The sequence below is a fragment of the Saccopteryx leptura genome, chromosome 1 (assembly GCF_036850995.1).
Source record: "Saccopteryx leptura isolate mSacLep1 chromosome 1, mSacLep1_pri_phased_curated, whole genome shotgun sequence".
Classification (NCBI taxonomy): Eukaryota; Metazoa; Chordata; class Mammalia; order Chiroptera; family Emballonuridae; genus Saccopteryx; species Saccopteryx leptura.
In genome coordinates this window covers 241,259,957-241,278,878 of record NC_089503.1, presented here as the reverse complement: position 1 = coordinate 241,278,878, position 18,922 = coordinate 241,259,957, and the positions used below count along the sequence as shown (strand labels likewise).

The following is an 18,922-nucleotide window of genomic DNA, read 5'->3' as shown; positions in this document are numbered from 1 at the left end:
GGTCAGCATCCTTGTGTCGTCATCTGACAGTTAGAAATGGCAAAAAGTGAAGTCTTTTTCCTTCTAACAGAGAACTCATTCCTGCTGATATGTCTAGCTCAGAGAGAGGACTGAGAGTCCACTCCCCATGAAACCCAAGCAGGCAGTGCTGTAGGATTTTATATAGCTCTTGGGCCACCAGAACCCTTTATGATGCTGAGCTGCTAGCCAAGTTGGAGGACTAACTTCTGGCTGGATTTCAACCAGTCCACAAAATTGTTACAAAAAGCAGGCTGAGCTGGGCCTACTACCATAGCCAACCAACTGTAAGACTTGTCCTCTCCACATCTGAACACCTGCAAAATCGGCATGTGTGTTACAAACGATGCATGTTAAATTAGATGTCATCTTGTAAATGTCTGTCTGAAACAATTCAGAAGCAGTATCATTTGAAATGCAGTAGCTTCCTGTTGTCAGCGGGGGGCCTGTGGTGTACGAGTTTGATGCTCAGCTCCACGTGGAGAACCCTGAGCGCCTGCGGGACAGGCAGTGACCGGCAGGACCCTTCCCCAGAGCGTGAGGGCTGACGTTTCTCATTGTAGACACAGCGCAGATCAATTTAAGCACCTTCTCATACAATTTAAGAAAAAGATGTTTTATTTAAAAAAAAAAGTTTATATGGTTAAACACACCAAAGCCAACTAAAATTTGCTATATTTTCTAAGCTGACACTATGCTGCACATCTTCATATTTATCAGATACTGTATCAGTATACAGTATAGGTTCAACAGAGCATAGATATGTCTATAAAAATAAGTTTTATTAACAAAATGGGCTCACAATATAAAATACAGATAAATGGGTTCGTTTACTAATTTTTTTGGATCATCTGTTTTACTCGGTGCAGCACTGTAGCCAAGCGGGTAAGACAGTTAGTAGTTCCCTGGCCTGAGGCCCGGGGAGCACAGAAAACATGCACAGGCCACTTAGGACAACATGTTCGCCATCTTCCTCCATCTTCCCCGACTCGCCTCTCGATCACTCTCACGCTGCTCGGATCGCTGTCCACCCTCCTGGTGATCCGACAGAGCCAGACTTGGGGGAAGAAAGTGAGTCTAACTTTAAAGCAAGAGTGCTTGCCTGAAATGTGCCAGAAAGCAGCTTGGGCGATGCCGTCAGCGCTCTGATAATGTCCCTTGAGAGCCTCTCCCCTCAGGCCAGACGACAGCAAGGCCCGCAGCCCTCTGTGCTGCTCCTCAGGGCTTGTGCTGCGCAGCCCGAGGGATGGGCCAGGACCTTGGGGACGTAACACGGCTCAGGTGTCCAGTTTAGAACTTCTGTAGGAATTTGAGGACAAGGTCCCGCAGCCGTACCCTGAGCATCTCGTCATTGTCACAAATGATATGGGTTGAATCTTCCTCAATCTGGATGAGTGTCTCAGCTTCTTGGAGCAGGACAATATGGCCCTTGGCTGTGTCTTCCACTTTAATGTCACTGAAACCATGCTGCTCCAGAAAAAAGAGAAAGGTTGGCAGGGACTCTGAAAAGAGGGGGCTGCCTAGATGGCAGGAAATCTCAGCAGCTGAGCATTCTACAGCGGCCCTTCCTGGACAGCTGCACTCAGAAACTAGAAACGGGCATTTCTGACGCTCCTCAGTATAACCATTCAGACTGGGACCTCCCACAGTGATAGACTTGAATCCTCATTCCAGATACAGCTGAACCCTGAATCGTGCAGGGACAGAGTGCTGACTGCCAGTGTAGTTGAAAACCTGCTGGTAACTTCTGATTCTCCCAAAACTTAGGCCCAGTTGTTTCTTGATATCGGCCAGGGATTGATTCCAGGGCCCCCCTTCAGATACCAAAATCTAGATGCTCAATCCCGTATATAAATTAGTGTGGTAAACATGCAGAGTCAGCCCTCCGCACCCGTGGGCTGAAAATATTGTTTTGATCTGAGCTGGTTGAGTCCGCAGATGCAAAACCCAGGGAAAGCTGGCTGTGTATTTATTGAGAAAACTCCAGGTAGAAGCATACCTGCACAGTTCACGCCCATGTAGTTCAAGACTCAACTGTACTTAAGCCCCCAAACATGCAAAATCTCATGCAAAATAACAGAATTTCTGTAACCTGCTTAAGCTTTTGTGATGGAGGAGCACAGCCAGGCTCCTGGGTTCAGGAGGCCAGACGCTGGGCTCTCTGTCACCAGCCTCTGTACCACGCCCATGGCCCCTGGTAAGAAAGCTCCATCCAGTCCCGGGAAAATGCCCTTCCTCACAGCAAGATGCCACGACCGTGTGGCATGGCGCACCTCTCAGGGCAGCGAGGCGGTGCAGCACGGACCTCCCTAGCCTAGATCTCTCAGGTGGATCACAGGGTTCCTTACACAGTGAAGAGGTCAGAAGAAAAGTAGAAAGGAGACTGATTTGCCTGACAGGGAAACAGAACAGGTAAAGAGCATGACCCAGGGAGTTTCTCCTACACCTGGTTCTAGAAAGCACACAGGGAGTTGGGGCCGGGACCAATATTCCTCCTGCAGGAGGAAATGAGGCAGAGCTGGTGGAGGGGACAGTGTTGGTTCTAGGGCTCTGTTCCTGATGAGCCCGGCAGAGGAACTACGTAAAGGTCTCTCTGGGGAAGCAACACAAATCCAGGGTGAGTCCTGTCATTAGGGCTAGGAGTGCTGCAAAGTCATGGACATTCCCATGTCACCCCCACCAAGCATCTAACTAGGGGCCAGGGGAGCTGCACAGCCTGGCTGAGGCCCTTCCTTCAGGGAAAATTAAATGACCAGTGAAGAAAAACCCTAATAAAGAGAAAGTCTTGCCTGACTTGGCAGTGGCGCAGTGGGTAGAGTGTTGGACTGGGACGTGGCACACCCAGGTTCAAAACCCCAAGGTTGCCAGCTTGAATGTGGGGTGGCTGATTAGAGTGTGGGATCATAGACATGACTCCATGGTTGCTGGCTCGAGCCCAGAGGTCGCTGGCTTGAAGCCCAAAGTCGCTGACTTGAGCAAGGTCACTCGCTCTGCTGTTGCCACCTGGGCAAGGCACATATGAGACAGCAATCAATGAACAACTAAGGAGCCACAATGAAGAATTGATGCTTCTTATCTCTCTCCCTTCCTGTCCCTATGTGTCCCTCTCTGACTGTTTGTCAAAAATAAAAAAGAAAGTCTTTGAGACGTGGAAGAACTCAGCCATCAATATATTCTGTGTGGACAAAAGGCACTAACTCTAGTTTGAGAAGGAAATCTCTTCCTGGAACTCTGTATCAGAATTAGTTGCAGTCCTTGCAAGAAGCAGCGTGAATAATGGGTTTGGCCAATTCCTCCCATCAGGGGTTCTGTAACTCTCAGGGATGCTAAAATAATGATCTCTGAAGTTTTGTGACTGAAGGCAAATTCTAAAAACCTTTAAGATTACATTTTTTGTTTTTCCTAATTATAGTCAAGAAAATTATTCCCTGGGAGGAGCAACCGTGGGCAAGGGTGGAGGCGACTGCTGAGATGGAGAGAACCATCTTCTCTAAGATGGCTGCCCACTTCTCTCTCCTCTCACCCCACCTGGGACGGGCTGGACCCTGCTTCCTGAGCTCCCAGGGGCCCGGCCACAGGCGCCCTCTGCCCACACTGCCCCATACTGATAGTCAGCACCCACTCACCCACTGCGACAGGCCGTGCTGGCTCTCTGGCAGCAGGGGTCGTGTAGAAAGTGAGGCTCTAGAGGGGCAGACCCGTCTTGCAGCTGGGTGTTTGAAGGCAGGCCCTTCCTCAGTCTGCTCCCACAGACATGGTGTACCTAGCCACCTGGTGCCCAATGGGGAGAAGCAGCTGGGGGGTGCGGGGAAGGAGGGCACACTCTTCTGTAACTCCCCGGCCTGACCCTGGACCAAGCGGATGCTACAGGGACAGCAGCTCAGACAGTGCAGACTAAGGAAAAGGCGGCGCATGCCTGAGGCCGGAGACCGCTGTGCAGCTCACCTTCTCCAGGGTCTGCACGAACTGCTCCACCGGGATGGAGCCGCTCAGCAGGGGCTTCAGGACCTTGCAGTCGGGGACATCCTCGTTGGCCCGCTTTCTCTTCTTCCCACTAGCGGGCTGGGCAGGCCTGGGTGGGGGCTGCAGGAGGAAATGGGGACCCCATCAGAACTCCCCAAGAGGATCTCTTCTACCCTGAGGGAACCTCTTCCCTGCCGGCCCAGGGCTGGGCCACCTGGTGTCACCTGTGGTATAAAGTCCTCAAACACTTGCACTCAGGGTCTCTCAGCCAGGGCTCTGCCTGGAGTTCTCAAGAAAAACAAGCTGATGCCAGCTATCTACTCTGCATCAACATCTTATTTGGCAAAGATGTCTTCTTTTGATAAAGACTCATTTTTAATTCTTAGTTGCTTCAATGCAGTATTTTCTGAGTAAGCTCTTAATAAACCGCTGGCAGTTTCAGGTACAGCGACAGCATGGGCTGAGTCACTGGTGAATGCCTGGACCCTCTGTCATGAAAAGGAAGGTGGAGGAGCCGCCTATAAGATGGCGGCAGAACCCTGGCAGGACTAAGCGGGACAGCACTCGCACACCGGGCGGGGTTGGGGAGGGACGCAGCCGGCACCCCGAGGAGCTTCCCACGGGGTGAAGATGAGTGGCCCCAGCCAGTGACCGTACTGAAAGTGGGGCCCGCAGTCCCAGGAAGCGCTGTCCACCAGGTGCAGAGTCCGAGCGGGGTGCCCAGCCCTGAGCGCTTCATGCAGGTGTGCTAAGCATCTCCAGGGCCCCACGCGAGGGCGCTGTGTCGGCTGGCTCGTGAGTCTCCCCCAGCGCCCACCTAGTGCCCTGGTCTACCGATGTGGCCGCAGGGGCTCTGGGTGAGGCCGCCCTTTGGCTTTCGGAGCCGCGAGCAGCACTCCGGCTGATGTGCGGCCCCATCTCTGTGGTAAGTTTCCCCTCTCTCCCTGAGGCCCGGGCTGGAGGAACAAGTGGTGAAGAGTTTGTACGCAGTGCCCGTTTCACATCCAACCCACCAAGTAGCCTGGTCTCTAACGTTGGCTGGTTGGGGAGCAGTGTCCTGGGAGTGGGTTGGAATGCGAGGGCCATTTTGCGGAGGGGGCTCTGGTCGTCACAAGCCACAGAGGTTCCTCATGGGTTCAAGCCCAGCCACCTCCCCTCCAGTACCTGGAGAACGTGCTTGTTATCCTTAGTGTGCAGCACGGCTGAAACGGTTGCCAAGGAAATGCCGGGCTTAATCTCCATGGGCACCAGCGAATCCGCGAGCTGGAAGCACACACAGGGGTTTTAGCCAGGCTCACTCACTCTCACTCGTCCTGGGTCGTGGGGCTGCAACACCACCCTCCCTGCAGGGCTCAGGGACGGAAGGAGGCACCAAGGGCCAGCCAGTGTGGCCCCTGCCAGCCTGCTGGGAAAGGTGCCAGTCAAGTGTCATAAAGCTGAGCCTTCAAAGATTACCATTTCTTTTCTTTTGAATTTTTATTTACATGACTGCAATCTAAAATAGCCAAGCAACTTTAAGGAAGAAAGAAGGTTAAAAAATTAAATTTTTAAATAAAAAATACATCACACAAATCATCTATCTACCGGTCTACCGACCGCAATGAAGGGGGAAGGAAGAGCAGACAGAGGAGAACGGGGTGGCGGCAGAAGCATGGACTGAGGAGAGGGCAGGAACTAGCCATTGTTCCTGGATACAAAGTCGCGGGTGCTTTCCCGGGGCCTCTCGAGACTGCCCTGCCAAGTACCCAACACAGGCACCTGCCGTGTGTGCTGGGGCGCCGGGTGCTGACCCCAAACACGGGCCAGTACCCTGCCAAGGGCTCAGCATCTGACCTGCTACAACCTCCTCTCCATCTGTCAGGGCCCTGGCAACACCTCTTTCCTAGTAGGTCTTGGATCCTTTAAGGGCCTCCAGAGGCCGACACTGCAGAGGTTTGCAAATGTAAAACAGTGCCCTTTTTTTTTAAGAAACATTTTTCACACAAGATATTTCAGTTAACAGCTAACGGGTTTATATTATTTGAAAATGAGTTAATACATATTTTAAAATATCCTAGTTTTAACTATTTGTACATCAAACATCACCCGCAAAAACAAAGGCTCTCTGGGGTTCTAATTTTAATAAATCTTGACACCATAAAGTTTGAGGATGGCTGGCTTCACCTATTGAAATCTATACCTAACCCTCAACTCCACTGCATGACAACTAAGCTAGAAAGTAAACACCAGACAAAGGCGATCCAAAGACCTTGGGTTGGTGTCTCTCACTTTGGAGCAAAATGTAGAAGAAATGACAAGCAAAATCATATACATTAAACAACAGTAAGAGCCAGAAGTACAGATAGTTAGCTCCACATTTGGGTACAAACAACAGAACAAAAACTTGGCCTCTTTCTGGAGGGGGAACTTGCTTCCACCTCTCCACCATTGGAAAAAAAAGTTCATTATCAACGTCAGATCACTGAAACAAAACCGGCAGTATGAGCCTAGCGCGCTGGGCAGCTGGAGTCTTAAGCAGGAGCCGTTGTTCCAGCGCCCCAGCAGAAGGGTGCAGGACACCCGCACACTAACGGCGACCTGAGGACGGTGGAGCAAGTCACCCAGGACAAGCAGTGGGCAAGGGCTGCTCTCAGGGTCAGTGCTGCTTGTCCGCTCCTACTGGGTTTGATGGAGGGGCTTTGTGAAGGACAAAACAGGGTGCTGTGCACAGCGCACACACCCTTCCCAAAAAAGCCAATCCATTCTCTGGCTCAGTGTCAGAAGAATAGCAGGCAGATTTATGCTTTTCTTTGGTGACTTAAAATGGGAACAGATGCCTGACCAGGCGGTGGCGCAGTGGATAGAGCGTCAGACTGGGATGCGGAAGGACCCAGGTTCGGGACCTCGGGGTTGCCAGCTTGAGCGTGGGCTCATCTGGCTTGAGCAAAAAGCTCACTGGCATGGACCCAAGGTCACTGGCTCAAGCGGAGGGTTACTTAGTCTGTTGAAGGCCCGCGGTCATGGCATATATGAGAAGGCAATCAATGAACAACTACAGTGTCGCAACGAAACAACTGATGATTGATGCTTCTCATCTCTCTCCGTTCCTGTCTGTCTGTCCCTGACTGTCCCTCTGTCTGACTCTCTCTCTGTCCCTGTAAAAAAAAAAAGAAAAAGGGAACAGACAAGCTAACATGGACTATTTAATCATGGAAAGGGATCAACTTGGGAATGAGAAATGCCAGAAATTAATTAGTAAGATGGGTACTCTGTAGATGTCTTAATATTTTTGTTTTTGGCTTGAAAACAACATTCTGGCCTCCCTTTGCCTCTAGTACTGAAAACCAGCACACATGGGATGGTCTCTTCCACCAGTGGAGCTCAAATTCTTAGCGTGCTTCAGGACTGCCCGGAGGCCTTGCGACAGCCCGCCTGGACAGCCGGCTGAGCCTGGCCTGTGGCTCGGGACCTGCATTTCTAACAAGTCCCCCTGCAGGCTGCTGCTACTGCTGCTGCTGGCAAAGGGGTAGCTCTGAGCACCGCCATTGCTCTCAACAGGGAGGCTGCGTGAAGGAAATACCATGGACCCATCTGGGGGCTCTGCTCTCCCTCAGGTTAAAGGACAAAAGCTGTAACACCTACTGGGAATGACCTTTGTGGAACAAACATACTGGTGATCATCTGAAGTTTTCCCAGAGATGGAAAAGATCCATCCCTGCCCACTGAGACCACGTCAAATAGAGTAACTACCTGTCTCAGAGCTGGGTGATAATCCATGGAGAGTGCTTAGTATTTTCCCACTGGGAGGGTCAATAAACAGGTTATGTTCATTATAATTAAACGGGGGGGCAAAAGGGCTGGGCTATTGAAAAATGGAGACAGAACAACCGGGAATTCAGAGCTAGAAGAACTTCTATTCTCTTGGGTCTTGATGGTATGTGGAGCACAAGAGAGCCTACTGAGGCGCTCTGCATGTGGCCACAGTACTAAGAGCAGCGGGACATTCCTGAGCGAGGCAGCCGCGGCCGCGTCCCAGGAATGAACTGTACTTAGAGAAGTGCAAGTCAGCTCTTCGCTGACAGCGACAAGGGTTTGAGCTGCTGCCTTTACAACCGCTAATAAAAAGTTATTTAAAAAGAATTAGCAGACTGCAAACATCCAAGTGACCCTCAAAACAGTCTACTTGAGGAGCCGTACGCATCTTTCCACCAGTACTGCTATGTGTTTGTGACCCCCTTTTAACAAATTCTTTATAGCCAATTTATAAGGCTTAAAAAACCCTGGACTCATTGCTTTGAAGTTATTTGATTTGGGCTGGACTGAGCTTGCCTGATTCCTCCGTCTTGATCCCTTCAGACCAGCACTCATGCAACATTCCTCAACCGTCCCACACGGACGACATGCGTTTTATCTTCTCTCCCTAGTAAAACAGGCTCAGATTCCACATAACTAAAATATTTAGACTTTAGTAGATCACATCAATAGATCAAAATCTTCACGTTATACTAGAATGTGTACAAATAATTAAGTTTATATCCCTTATTTTTTGGTTACTCTTATCTCCTCCATTTATCTCTGAATTTGGTGAAATTGGACCCTTTCTCATAAATGATGTCCCAGAAGCAGGAAAATAATCCACAACCCTAATGTGATTAACGACAGAGAGGGCATCAGCATTACTGTTCTCTGAGGCCCTGGCCTCCCTGATCACATGCAAAAATGTTAAAGCAGCAGTCCGGCTGCGAACAGCTGTCCATTACTTGAAAAATGAAAGCCCCACCTCTCTTCCATCTGCCCACTTATGGGTCTAAAGGGGTTCTTTGCTTCATCCACATTTGACTCAAACCCAAAAGAAAGCCATGGTCCTCCAGAGACTCACGGGGACAGCCCGAGTTCAACCCTGAGAAGCGCGCAGCTCACCTCCGGCATGATTTCGATCTTCTCGTACCGCCGCTTGAAGGGCAGGGCGAGGACCTCGGCGCGCCGGTAGGACATGGGCGGCGGCTGGCAGTCGATCATCAGGTCCATCCTGTGGGACTGCGCTGGGGGCGGCTGCGTGTACTGCTCCGGACACACCACGTGCAGGGGCTAGGCGCCGCGGGACGGGAGGGGGAGGGAGAACCAGGAGGCCGTGAGGCAGAGCGGCTGGAGGGCCCACTCCTCACCTCACCCTATCCGCTCCGATGCTCAGCCCGGCCCCTTCCAGCCATTCTGAACTTTCCTCTCAAACCCAAGTCACCAGTGATAGGAGAGGGGAGCACAGTGAGGGGAGGAAGAGACAGCAGGACAAGCCCCCGAGCTGCCGCCATGCAGCCAACAGAGGGTTTGCGGCCTCCGTTTGTATGCATTTTTTCACTATATTTAAGTCACTTTGATGGCGACTTCCATGCCTCTGCTCCAAACTGGTCTCAGAGCCCCTTCAGGGCACAGGCCTGTCCCATCGTCATGACTGGTGCAGCTCTTGGCTGACTGGCCAGAGCTGTGACTTTGTGCTAGTTTGGTGTTGTCATTTTATTGTGGTATCTGCAGGTCCACTGCCTGACAGGCTGAATCAGGTGGAAACTGCTTCCTTTTTTCTTGTACAGAAAGTCTCTTTTTATTATTTTGAGAGAAAAAATAGTAAAGCAGTGTTCACTTTGGACAAATACTACCCAACTGCAAACTGATACTGGCAGCCGAGGAGTCTCTGTATTGTCACTGCTTTTGCTTAAGAGTTTGGCTCAAGCCCCAGGTCCTGGAAGAGAATGGCTTTCCAACAGCCTGAACCGGCTGCATGTAAAACAGCTCTCGGGGCTAACACTCCTCACTTTCCTTCCTGCCCTGGTATTTATAACTGTCTTAAAGCCATCGACCCCACAGTCGCAGCCTGAGGACGTGTCCCACGTGTCCCGCTCACACTGGAGGCCAGCTGGGCTCCAGTCTGCAGTACCGCACGCCACCAGGGGCTTGGCCAGTACACTGCTGGCATGAGGACTGCGGTGTGAAGTACCCAGTAACGGAAACCACACGCTCTCACTGCCCCCTCCAGCAGGCTAGGTACACAGCGGGCTATTAGATCACTCCATGTGGCCAAAACATGGTTGGCAGCTCTCATCACGTCTAGAGGAAGCCCTCCTCCTTTCCTTGAGGGCCAGCAAGCTAGTGGTCACCATAACCCACAATCCCTGCATTCCTGAGGGCCCTCGGCTTTCTCTGCTCGGGACCCTTCCTTCGAGTTTTGTGTGGGCACCACTCATCCTGGGGTCACAGGTTCTGTGGAGAGGAGAAAAGTGGACTTCTGACCTGGGCAGGACACGGAAGGGCTCACCGTCCTGGCTCAGGGCACCCTGGCACTCTCAATCCCCTCTGGCCTGTCCTAAACTACCTTTCCCGACAATGCCAATCAGCCTCTCGCACCCTCAGCCATCACAGTGCGTGCCCCGAGCCTAGCTGGAGCCTCACTCCCTGCTCTCCCTCTGAGTCCTGCTGTCTGACTGCCTCCACCCCCCACCCCGTGTCCCCTAACTACCTCTTCCCTCCATGGCAGAAATGCAAAATAAAAAAACCTAAAACAAAGCAGAACAAAAACCAAACCGAACTTCTAGCGGAAAACAAAACACGGCTGCCTGAGGTCCTAGCCCAGACGTGCAACCAGGCCCCTACAGGCTTCGGGAACTTGTCCCTCAGCACCACCAGGAGGACCTTTTTCTCGGAGTGGGGGGAAGGGGACACTAGGCTTTTAACTGGACACAGAGGGTCCTCATCACAAATATGGGGTAGCTGTTTATGCCTTCTTTTCCTTCCAATTCTGATTTCTTTAGTACAGAAACTCCTTTCAGGGTGTAAAGTTCACTACTTTGAGGTTTGCCAGGTAACTAGTACATGACCCAGCACCCAGCCGACATTGAGAAGTGAAGACAAGAAATGCAGCTAGTGCCTGACCAGGCGGTGACACAGTGGATAGAGCATCGGACTGGGATGTGGAGGACCCAGGTTTGAGACCCCGAGGTCGCCAGCTTGAGCGCGGGCTCATCTGGTTTGAGCAAAAAGCCCACCAGCTTGGACCCAAGGTCACTGGCTTGAGCAAGGGGTTACTCGGTCTGCTGAAGGCCCACGGTCAAGGCACATATGAGAAAGCAATCAATGAACAACTAAGGTGTTGCAACGCACAATGAAAAACTAATGATCGATGCTTCTCATCTCTCCGTTCCTGTCTGTCTGTCCCTGTCTATCCCCCCCCACCCCCCGTCTCTGAAAAAAAAAAATGCAGCTAGGTAGGTCCCCAGCCCTCACAGCACAGGGACACCCCACAGGGGCACCAGGGATGCAGGGGTAATGAGAACACAGGTACGGGGAACACACAGGTGGGGGAGACACTAGCCATTTCCTTGGTTACCTGCACTTCTTTGAGCAGCTTGGACACCTGGATGAAATTCAGCCGCGTATCAATGGGGCAGTAAATGCATTTCATGGCCAAGGGCTGGTAGGGAGCCAGTGCTTCTAGGTAGGAGAAGTCAGGTTCTAGGAGAGCACAAACAAGAGAGTGTGAGGGGCGGGAGCTGCCATGTCAGCAGGGGCTGGTGTGGTCAAAGGCCACGCGGGGCCGCGTGGTGGAGGGGCCCAGAAGGGAAGTGCCTGAGAGGATGGGAGCCAGACTCCTCATCGCCAGAGAAGAGCCATTTACCCACAGGGAAAGGGGAGCAGATGGGTGCTGCAGGATGGAGGTGGGGTGCAGGTGTGGGCGTGGGCTCGAGGTGTCTGACCCAAAGGGGCAGAAGAGATAAATGAGGGATAAATACGGGGCTGGGAAGGAAAAGCTCTTCTCTGCAACAAAATGTCAACTAATAAATGTAAAAGAAATGGTGAAATTAAAAAAATCACCATTTGGCAACTATATGTTAGTAATAACATAATTCAGCCCAGAATCATCAATAGATGCTAAAAAAATTAAATGAAAATTTGGGGAAGACCAGGATATACACATAAATTCCAAGTGTCCCACAACAGACAAAATACAGTGCAGTGAGCTCAGTGAAGAGATCTGGCAGAGACCGTGGGCTCCAAGTTAACACCAGGCACAGGACAGCCGCAGGCCACCTGCTTGTCAGGTGCACCTAGAAAATAAAAAGGACCCTGGCCCACGTCAGCAAAGTGCCTCTGCTGAGACTGGTCAGCAAAGTGCCTCTGCTGAGACTGATGCACTGCTATCAGTGAAGCCCAGCACCTCACAACCAGGACCCGTGTCATAAGGGCCAGTCAGTGCTCTCAAGAGCCACCCATGCAGTCTGCTTGGCAGGGACTCACTGCACTTGACAAACTGCCCACCTTCAGCCAAAGAACTGGCTCGTTCCTGGTATGAAGAATTATCAGCCTGTGCTCCATGGGTTCGTACAGCCCTCAGCTTACACTCAACCTCCCACGTCCGGTGTGGTCAGGGTCACTGACAGGACGTCCACATTTTTAGATTAACACCCTCCAGTGGATCCTTTTTCCCCACAGAGAGTGCCCAGACTGCCCCCCAGAAGGCCAGCACAGGCTGCCTGGGGGGGAGCCGCTGACCCCCTTTTTACGTGTACTGTGCAGCTGCAGTTCCCACCATCGTCATAATACAATTGGAAGAACAGGTCCAAAACTTACCTCTGACACTGGCAGACATTGTGAATGACAAGCCAGTTTAAATATAAATGCATTACCCAGAGTTGTCACAGTTACAGAGCCTTGAACCCGTCTAGCTGACTGAAAGAAATTCCTACCACAGCCAACACTTCCTACGGTGCCTGTGTGGATGCGACACCCTCTGTCACATCAGTCATCTCCTCAGAAAGAATGAGAGAGCACCCTGTCCTCCTGTAACGCTCCCTGACGACCTCCGTGCACAAAACTAGACCCTGGTGAGGTTCTGGGTGTCATGAACCAGTGTTGTGTGGCTGACCTCCTCTGCCTTTAGCTGAAAGGGGGCCTGGGGAAAAGGGTTAACAGCGCTGACACCTGCTCTCCTGAGTTCTGGAAAGGCCTGGTGTTGGCAGGAACTGGCCTGGCTCTCACGGCTGTCCATGGTGTTCTCCTGTTGGACACACACAATTTCACAAACACTGACACCAGATAAGGCCACTCAGTGGCCACGATGGAGCAAGACAAAAACAAGAGCTCTCCGTAATCGTGCTTGAACAGAACCATACGCTGTCCGAACCAGCAGACAAGCCCACCGGTCCTTACCCCGGCCCCACGGGTCCTGCCACAGAACCACCGCTTCCTGACAGCACCCTGCAGACAGTTCAGTACCCAAAGCAGTTCAGTAAACTCTGTCTCAGGAAAGAAAACTACAAAAAGAGGCAAAAGCTTCGTCTAGGACAGTTAATTAACAAGACATTCGCTTTATCTCTTTCCTTTGTGGTTTCTATATCCTTTGGTATTTATGACAAAAGAATGGGCCCTGGCCGGTTGGCTCAGTGGTAGAGCGTTGGCCTGGTATGCCGAGTCCCAGGTTCGATTCCCGACCAGGGCACACAGGAGAAGCGCCCATCTGCTTCTCCACTCCTTCCCCTCTCCTTCCTCTCTGTCTCTCTCTTCCCCTCCTGCAGCCAAGGCTCCATTAGAGTGGCGTTTGCCCGGGTGCTGAGGATAGCTCTGTGGCCTCTGCCTCAGGCGCTAGAATGGCTCTAATTGCGGCAGAGCGACGCCCCAAGATGGGCAGAGCATTGCCCCCTGGTTGGCATGCCGGGTGAATCCCGGTCGGGCGCATGCGGGAGTCTGTCTGACTGCCTCCCCGTTTCCAACTTCGGAGAAATAAAAAAAAAATAATAATAATAAAAAAGACAAAAGAATGTGTTTATGCCTTATTTTAAAAATTGTCCCTGGGTGTCTACCCTGTAGGTGCACTCAGTGATGTCCAGGGGGAAAGGCAGGGTTTTGCTTTACCTGTGAAGATGACAGTGTTGAGACTAGATTTCCCCCAGAGCTCCATGAAGTGGACTACGTCCCCAAACCGGAGGGAAGGGTGCCCCGTGAACACCACGCACGGCTGTTTGAAATCATTGCTGAAGTCGCCGTGGATGCTGGGGTAGTGCTTCAGCTTGTTGGTCTGAATGAGCTAGAACAGATATGTGGGAAAAAACACAGGAGGAAATGTCAACCTGCTTCAGTGGCAACAGGCCCAAGATTGAAAATTTTACCTACAATGTAACTTTTTAACAGATGGGAGCTGTTGGTAAGGTGAACATTCTGAATAGAAACTTTTCGGGTTGTTATGGCCTGATGGGGCCCAGTCTTCCTTTACAGCTAGCTCCCTCAGCTCCCTGACACCGAGCCCTGGCCAAGAAGTCCCCAATATCAGTTATTGTTTGAAGTACAGGTAACCTTCCCAAAACATGAGGATCACCGAGTTCTGTCACCAGTAAACATCTCATACAACAGCAACCATTTACCAACCAGGACCTCCTCTTGAGAAGTTACAGCTGTAAGTTACTGTGGCAACCCCATAAAGACAAAGACCGCACTGGCTTTCAGAAATCCAGATGACATCCTCATGGCACAGAGAGCCATGGTAAGAAGCAGATGGTGCACAGCCTCAACCCTGTCTCATATATTTACGTTTGGAACCAAAAAGGTCTCCCTTCTGCCCAATACTCAGTAACACCTGCCCAGGGCCAGGCTGGACCCAAGGCAACACCACATAGTTACAACCACAGACGGCATCTGAGGTCACTGCTCAGAAGCTCGGCCCCCACCCTCCCTACTGCAGCCAGATGACAAAAAATCCAGAGTCAGACCCTATATAAGCTAAGCCAAGGGGAATATTGTCTGCAGATGCTGTTTAATGGGTAATGAAATGACCCAGGACACAGCTTAACCATGAAGCAACCCCTAATGCAGAGAAGGGGAGCCCATCAACAACTCCAAGGCCAACTGAAGTCACCCCAATAGCAAGAATATGGCTGGATAGGAAGTCCCCAAATGGAAGCCAAATTCTCTTCAATTTAAAGATTAAATATGTAATTCAGAGACTGTATTTATTCGCAAGATGGTATGCCCAGCCTGGGAGCTACCTAGGGTGTCACATGCTCGGATGGGACACGCACAGTGGAGAGCAGTCATCGAACCCCCACCTTCCTTCCAATTGACATGCAAACAGAATTGGCATTATTTTTATAACCTAGCTGGCCAAAATCATGACTCGCCCCAGTTAAGTGGGTGAGCGGCTGTTGAGAAGACTAATAAGTTTATTGTACCCAGCACCATCTGGGAGATGAATGGGCCTCTAAAAATAGCAGCAGGTCTTTGCTGTAACTTAAGTCCCTTTTCAGGCCCCCCTCCAGATCCAGCAGTTCTCCTGATCAATGCATAGAAACTAAGATAAATCTGTTTTATTTTTTGGCCAACCAGACCAGCCTTTTCTGCTGACTTACGACATCTGAGCACAGAACTGCCGCATGCTCCAGCAGACTGCCAGTTTCCTGAGTGGTTATAGCGATTTAAACAGCTTTTACGTATATATTATACATATGTCACATATACACTGCTCACAATAATTAGGGGATATTTTAGAGTTTCATATTCATTTTGAAATATCCCCTAATTTTTGTGAGTATATAACATATATATAACACATATATATAATATATATTTACTTATTATAAAATAAGACACATATACATACATACACACACACACACATATAAATTGGGAGTAACTCTATTGTCTGATAGTAACAAAATGGTTAAAGTATGTTCATATGATGTGTTTTGGAATATTAGGAAGCGATAGTCATGACGTAAGGGGTACAGAAAAATGCCCAGGATACAATGTTTAGTGAGAAGAATACAATGGAATCGAAACTGGGCACATAGCTATATATAAACACCTATCAGTTCTCTGAGAAAAGGGGAATTTTCCTTTTTTAAAAAAACTGAGGTATAGTTGATTTTTTTTTTAAATTTTTTTTCTCTCCAAAGTTGGAAACGGGGAGGCAGTCAGATAGACTCCCGCATGCGCCCGACCAGGATCCACCTGGCATGCCCACCAGGGGGCGATGCTCTGCCGCAATCAGAGCCATTCCAGCGCCTGAGGCAGAGGCCACAGAGCCATCCTCAGCGCACGGGCCAACTTTGCTCCAATGGAGCCTTGGCTGCGGGAGGGGAAGAGAGAGACAGAGAGGAAGGAGAGGGGGAGGGGTGGAGAAGCAGATGGGCGCTTCTCCTGTGTGCCCTGGCCAGGAATCGAACCCAGGACTCCTGCACGCCAGGCTGACGCTCTACCACTGAGCCAACTGGCCAGGGCCGAGGTATAGTTGATATTTAACGTTAGTTTCAGGTGTTCATGATTTGGTATTTGTATGTATTGCAAAATATATATGATACAGTGTTAACTCTAGTCACCATGCTGTGTACATATATCTCTGTTACTCATTTTTTTTTTTTTTGTTACTGGAAGTTTGTAACTTTTTTTTTAAAAGATTTTATTTATTGATTTTAGAAAAGCAGGGGGGAGAGAAATGGGAAACACCAGCTCACAGCTGCTTCTCACATGTGCCTTGACCCAGCAAGCCTGGGGTCTCGAACCAGCCAACCTCAGCATTCCAGGTTGAGGCCTTATCCACTGCGCCACCACAGGTCTGTCTGAAAGTCTGTATCTTTTCCCCTTATTTTTTATTTATTTTATTTATTTATTTATTTATTTATTATTATTTTTGTATCTTTCTGAAGCTGGAAATGGGGAGGAAGTCAGACAGACTCCCACATGCGCCCGACCGGGATCCACCCGGCATGCCCACCAGGGGGTGATGCTCTGCCCATCCGGGCGTCGCTCTTGCTGCGACCAGAGCCACTCTAGCGCCTGAGGCAAAGGCCATGGAGCCATCCCCAGTGCCCGGGCCAACTTTGCTCCAATGGAGCTTTGGCTGCAGGAGGGGAAGAGAGAGACAGAGAGGAAGGAGAGGGGGAGGGGTGGAGAAGCAGATGGGCGCTTCTCCTGTGTGCCCTGGCCGGAATCGAACCCGGGATTACTGCACGCCAGGCTGACGCTCTACCACTGAGCCAACTGGCCAGGGCCTTATTTTATTTTTTACAGAGACAGAAAGAGAGTCAGAGAGAGGGATAGACAGGGACAGACAGGTACGAAGAGAAATGAGAAGCATCAATTATCAGTTTTTCGTTGCGACACCTTAGTTGTTCATTGATTACTTTCTCATATGTGCCTTGACTGTGGGGCTACAGCAGACCGAGCAACCCCTTGCTCAAGCCAGTGACCTTGGGTCCAAGCTGGTGAGCTTTGCTCAAACCAGATGAGCCCACGCTCAAGCTGGTGACTTTGGGTCTTGAACCTTGGTCCTCCGCATCCCAGTCTGATGCTCTATCCACTGCGCCACCGCCTGGTCAGGTGACCCCTTATTTTTTAAACTGAAATGTTATTATTTTCATTATTAAAGCCTTACACCTATGATTAATATAACTAACTGGAAATAAGACTTTACAATAAAAAATTTGTTACAGAAAACAGTCAGTAGTAGGTATTAGAAGAGACTTCCTCCTGCAGTCAGTAGGAGAGAGGCAGGCGATGAAGTGTGTGAGCACACGGCTCACAGGACGGGAAGACAGTCAGGAAGCTGGAGTAAAGAGGACTCCACTGTCCTCTCATCTGGGAAACAAAGGGCTATATGAGTTTATGAAAGGATTTTTTAGAAAGAATCTAATGGCCCGCTCTCTCTATCCACATCCATGAATCTCCATTTCTTTCTTGCTCTTGTCCCATGAGACCATTTTCTTACCTCTGCATGAGGAAAAGGCGGTTCTGGGAGATACACCTTCGTCTGTTTGTTGTGACAAAGCCTTAAAAAGGAAAGACAGATGAGCATGTCAGGTGGCACAGGGTCATTTGTTGCCACCTAGTGAGAGCAGCGCAAATATTACAGTAAGTTCTGAAGTTGATTTAAAAATTCCCTGCCAGTGAATCTCATTGTCAATAAAACCCTGTGTTTACAGAGCCCTTGGGACAGAAATCTCTTCTGAGCATGTGTTTTTTTTTTACCTTTAAAATTCCTCAATAGATTCTTTCTTTCTTTTTTTTTTTTGTATTTTTCTGAAGTTGGAAACAGGGAGGCAGTCAGACAGATTCCCGCATGTGCCCAACTGGGATCCACCCGGCATGCCTACCAGGGGGCGATGCTCTGCCCATCTGGGGCGTTGCTCTGTTGCAACCAGAGCCATTCTAGCGCCTGAGGCAGAGGCCACAGAGCCATCCTCAGCGCCCGGGCCAACTTTGCTCCAATGGAGCCTTGGCTGTGGGAGGGGAAGAGAGAGACAGAGAGGAAGGAGAGGGGGAGGGGTGGAGAAGCAGATGGGTGCTTCTCCTGTGTGCCCTGGCCGGAATCGAACCCGGGATTCCTGCACGCCAGGCCGATGCTCTACCACTGAGCCAACTGGCCAGGGCTCAATAGATTATTTCTTAAGGGGTAACCTAGTTATTTTGGAATAATTTTAGTTTCAGGGAAGTTGCAAAGACAGTACGGAGCTTGTACCCTTCACCTGGAGCCCCTGCTGTTAATACCGTACACAACCACGGTAAACTTGTTAAAGTGGAAAACTAAACATCAGTACATTATAATGAACAAAGTCCAGACTTCACTGGGAGTTCACCAGTTGTTCGTCAATGCCCTTTTTGCTCCAGGATCCAATCCAAAGTACCACATTGGATTAGTGGAGATCAGTACTGAGGAGACAGTGACACAGTCTGCTTCTCACACCCACGGAATAGCGCCAGTAACTCAAGCTGCAGGGTGGTCGAGTATCTTGACCTGGAGACACTCAGTTTCCGGCAGCGTGTGTTTTACGGTCCTAGCGACAGACATGATAATGTGCATGTGGGATGGAGGAGCCTCTCTGAATGTAAATACAGAAAAAAAGATCCTGAGCACAACTAAAAGGGGAGGGAAGTCTAGGAAAGCGGGTGAGGGAGAAACGGGGGTGGAAACAGACTGTGCATGGGGCAT

At 50.2% G+C, this 18,922-nt stretch overlaps 1 protein-coding gene across 1 annotated transcript in view; it reads right to left on the bottom strand.

Moving 5' to 3' along the window:
- Positions 1 to 618: 618 nt before the first annotated feature.
- Positions 619 to 18,922, bottom strand: part of INTS9 (integrator complex subunit 9) — a 101,587-nt gene continuing 83,283 nt past the window's right edge. The window contains exons 11-17 of the mRNA XM_066388364.1: positions 17,702 to 17,762; positions 13,858 to 14,029; positions 11,336 to 11,460; positions 8,881 to 9,048; positions 5,146 to 5,244; positions 3,964 to 4,101; positions 619 to 1,485 (exon numbers count right to left, since the gene is read on the bottom strand). Coding sequence (XP_066244461.1) covers positions 1,309 to 1,485; positions 3,964 to 4,101; positions 5,146 to 5,244; positions 8,881 to 9,048; positions 11,336 to 11,460; positions 13,858 to 14,029; positions 17,702 to 17,762 — 940 coding nt within the window. The 3' untranslated portion in view covers positions 619 to 1,308. The remainder of the gene's footprint in view (positions 1,486 to 3,963; positions 4,102 to 5,145; positions 5,245 to 8,880; positions 9,049 to 11,335; positions 11,461 to 13,857; positions 14,030 to 17,701; positions 17,763 to 18,922) is intronic.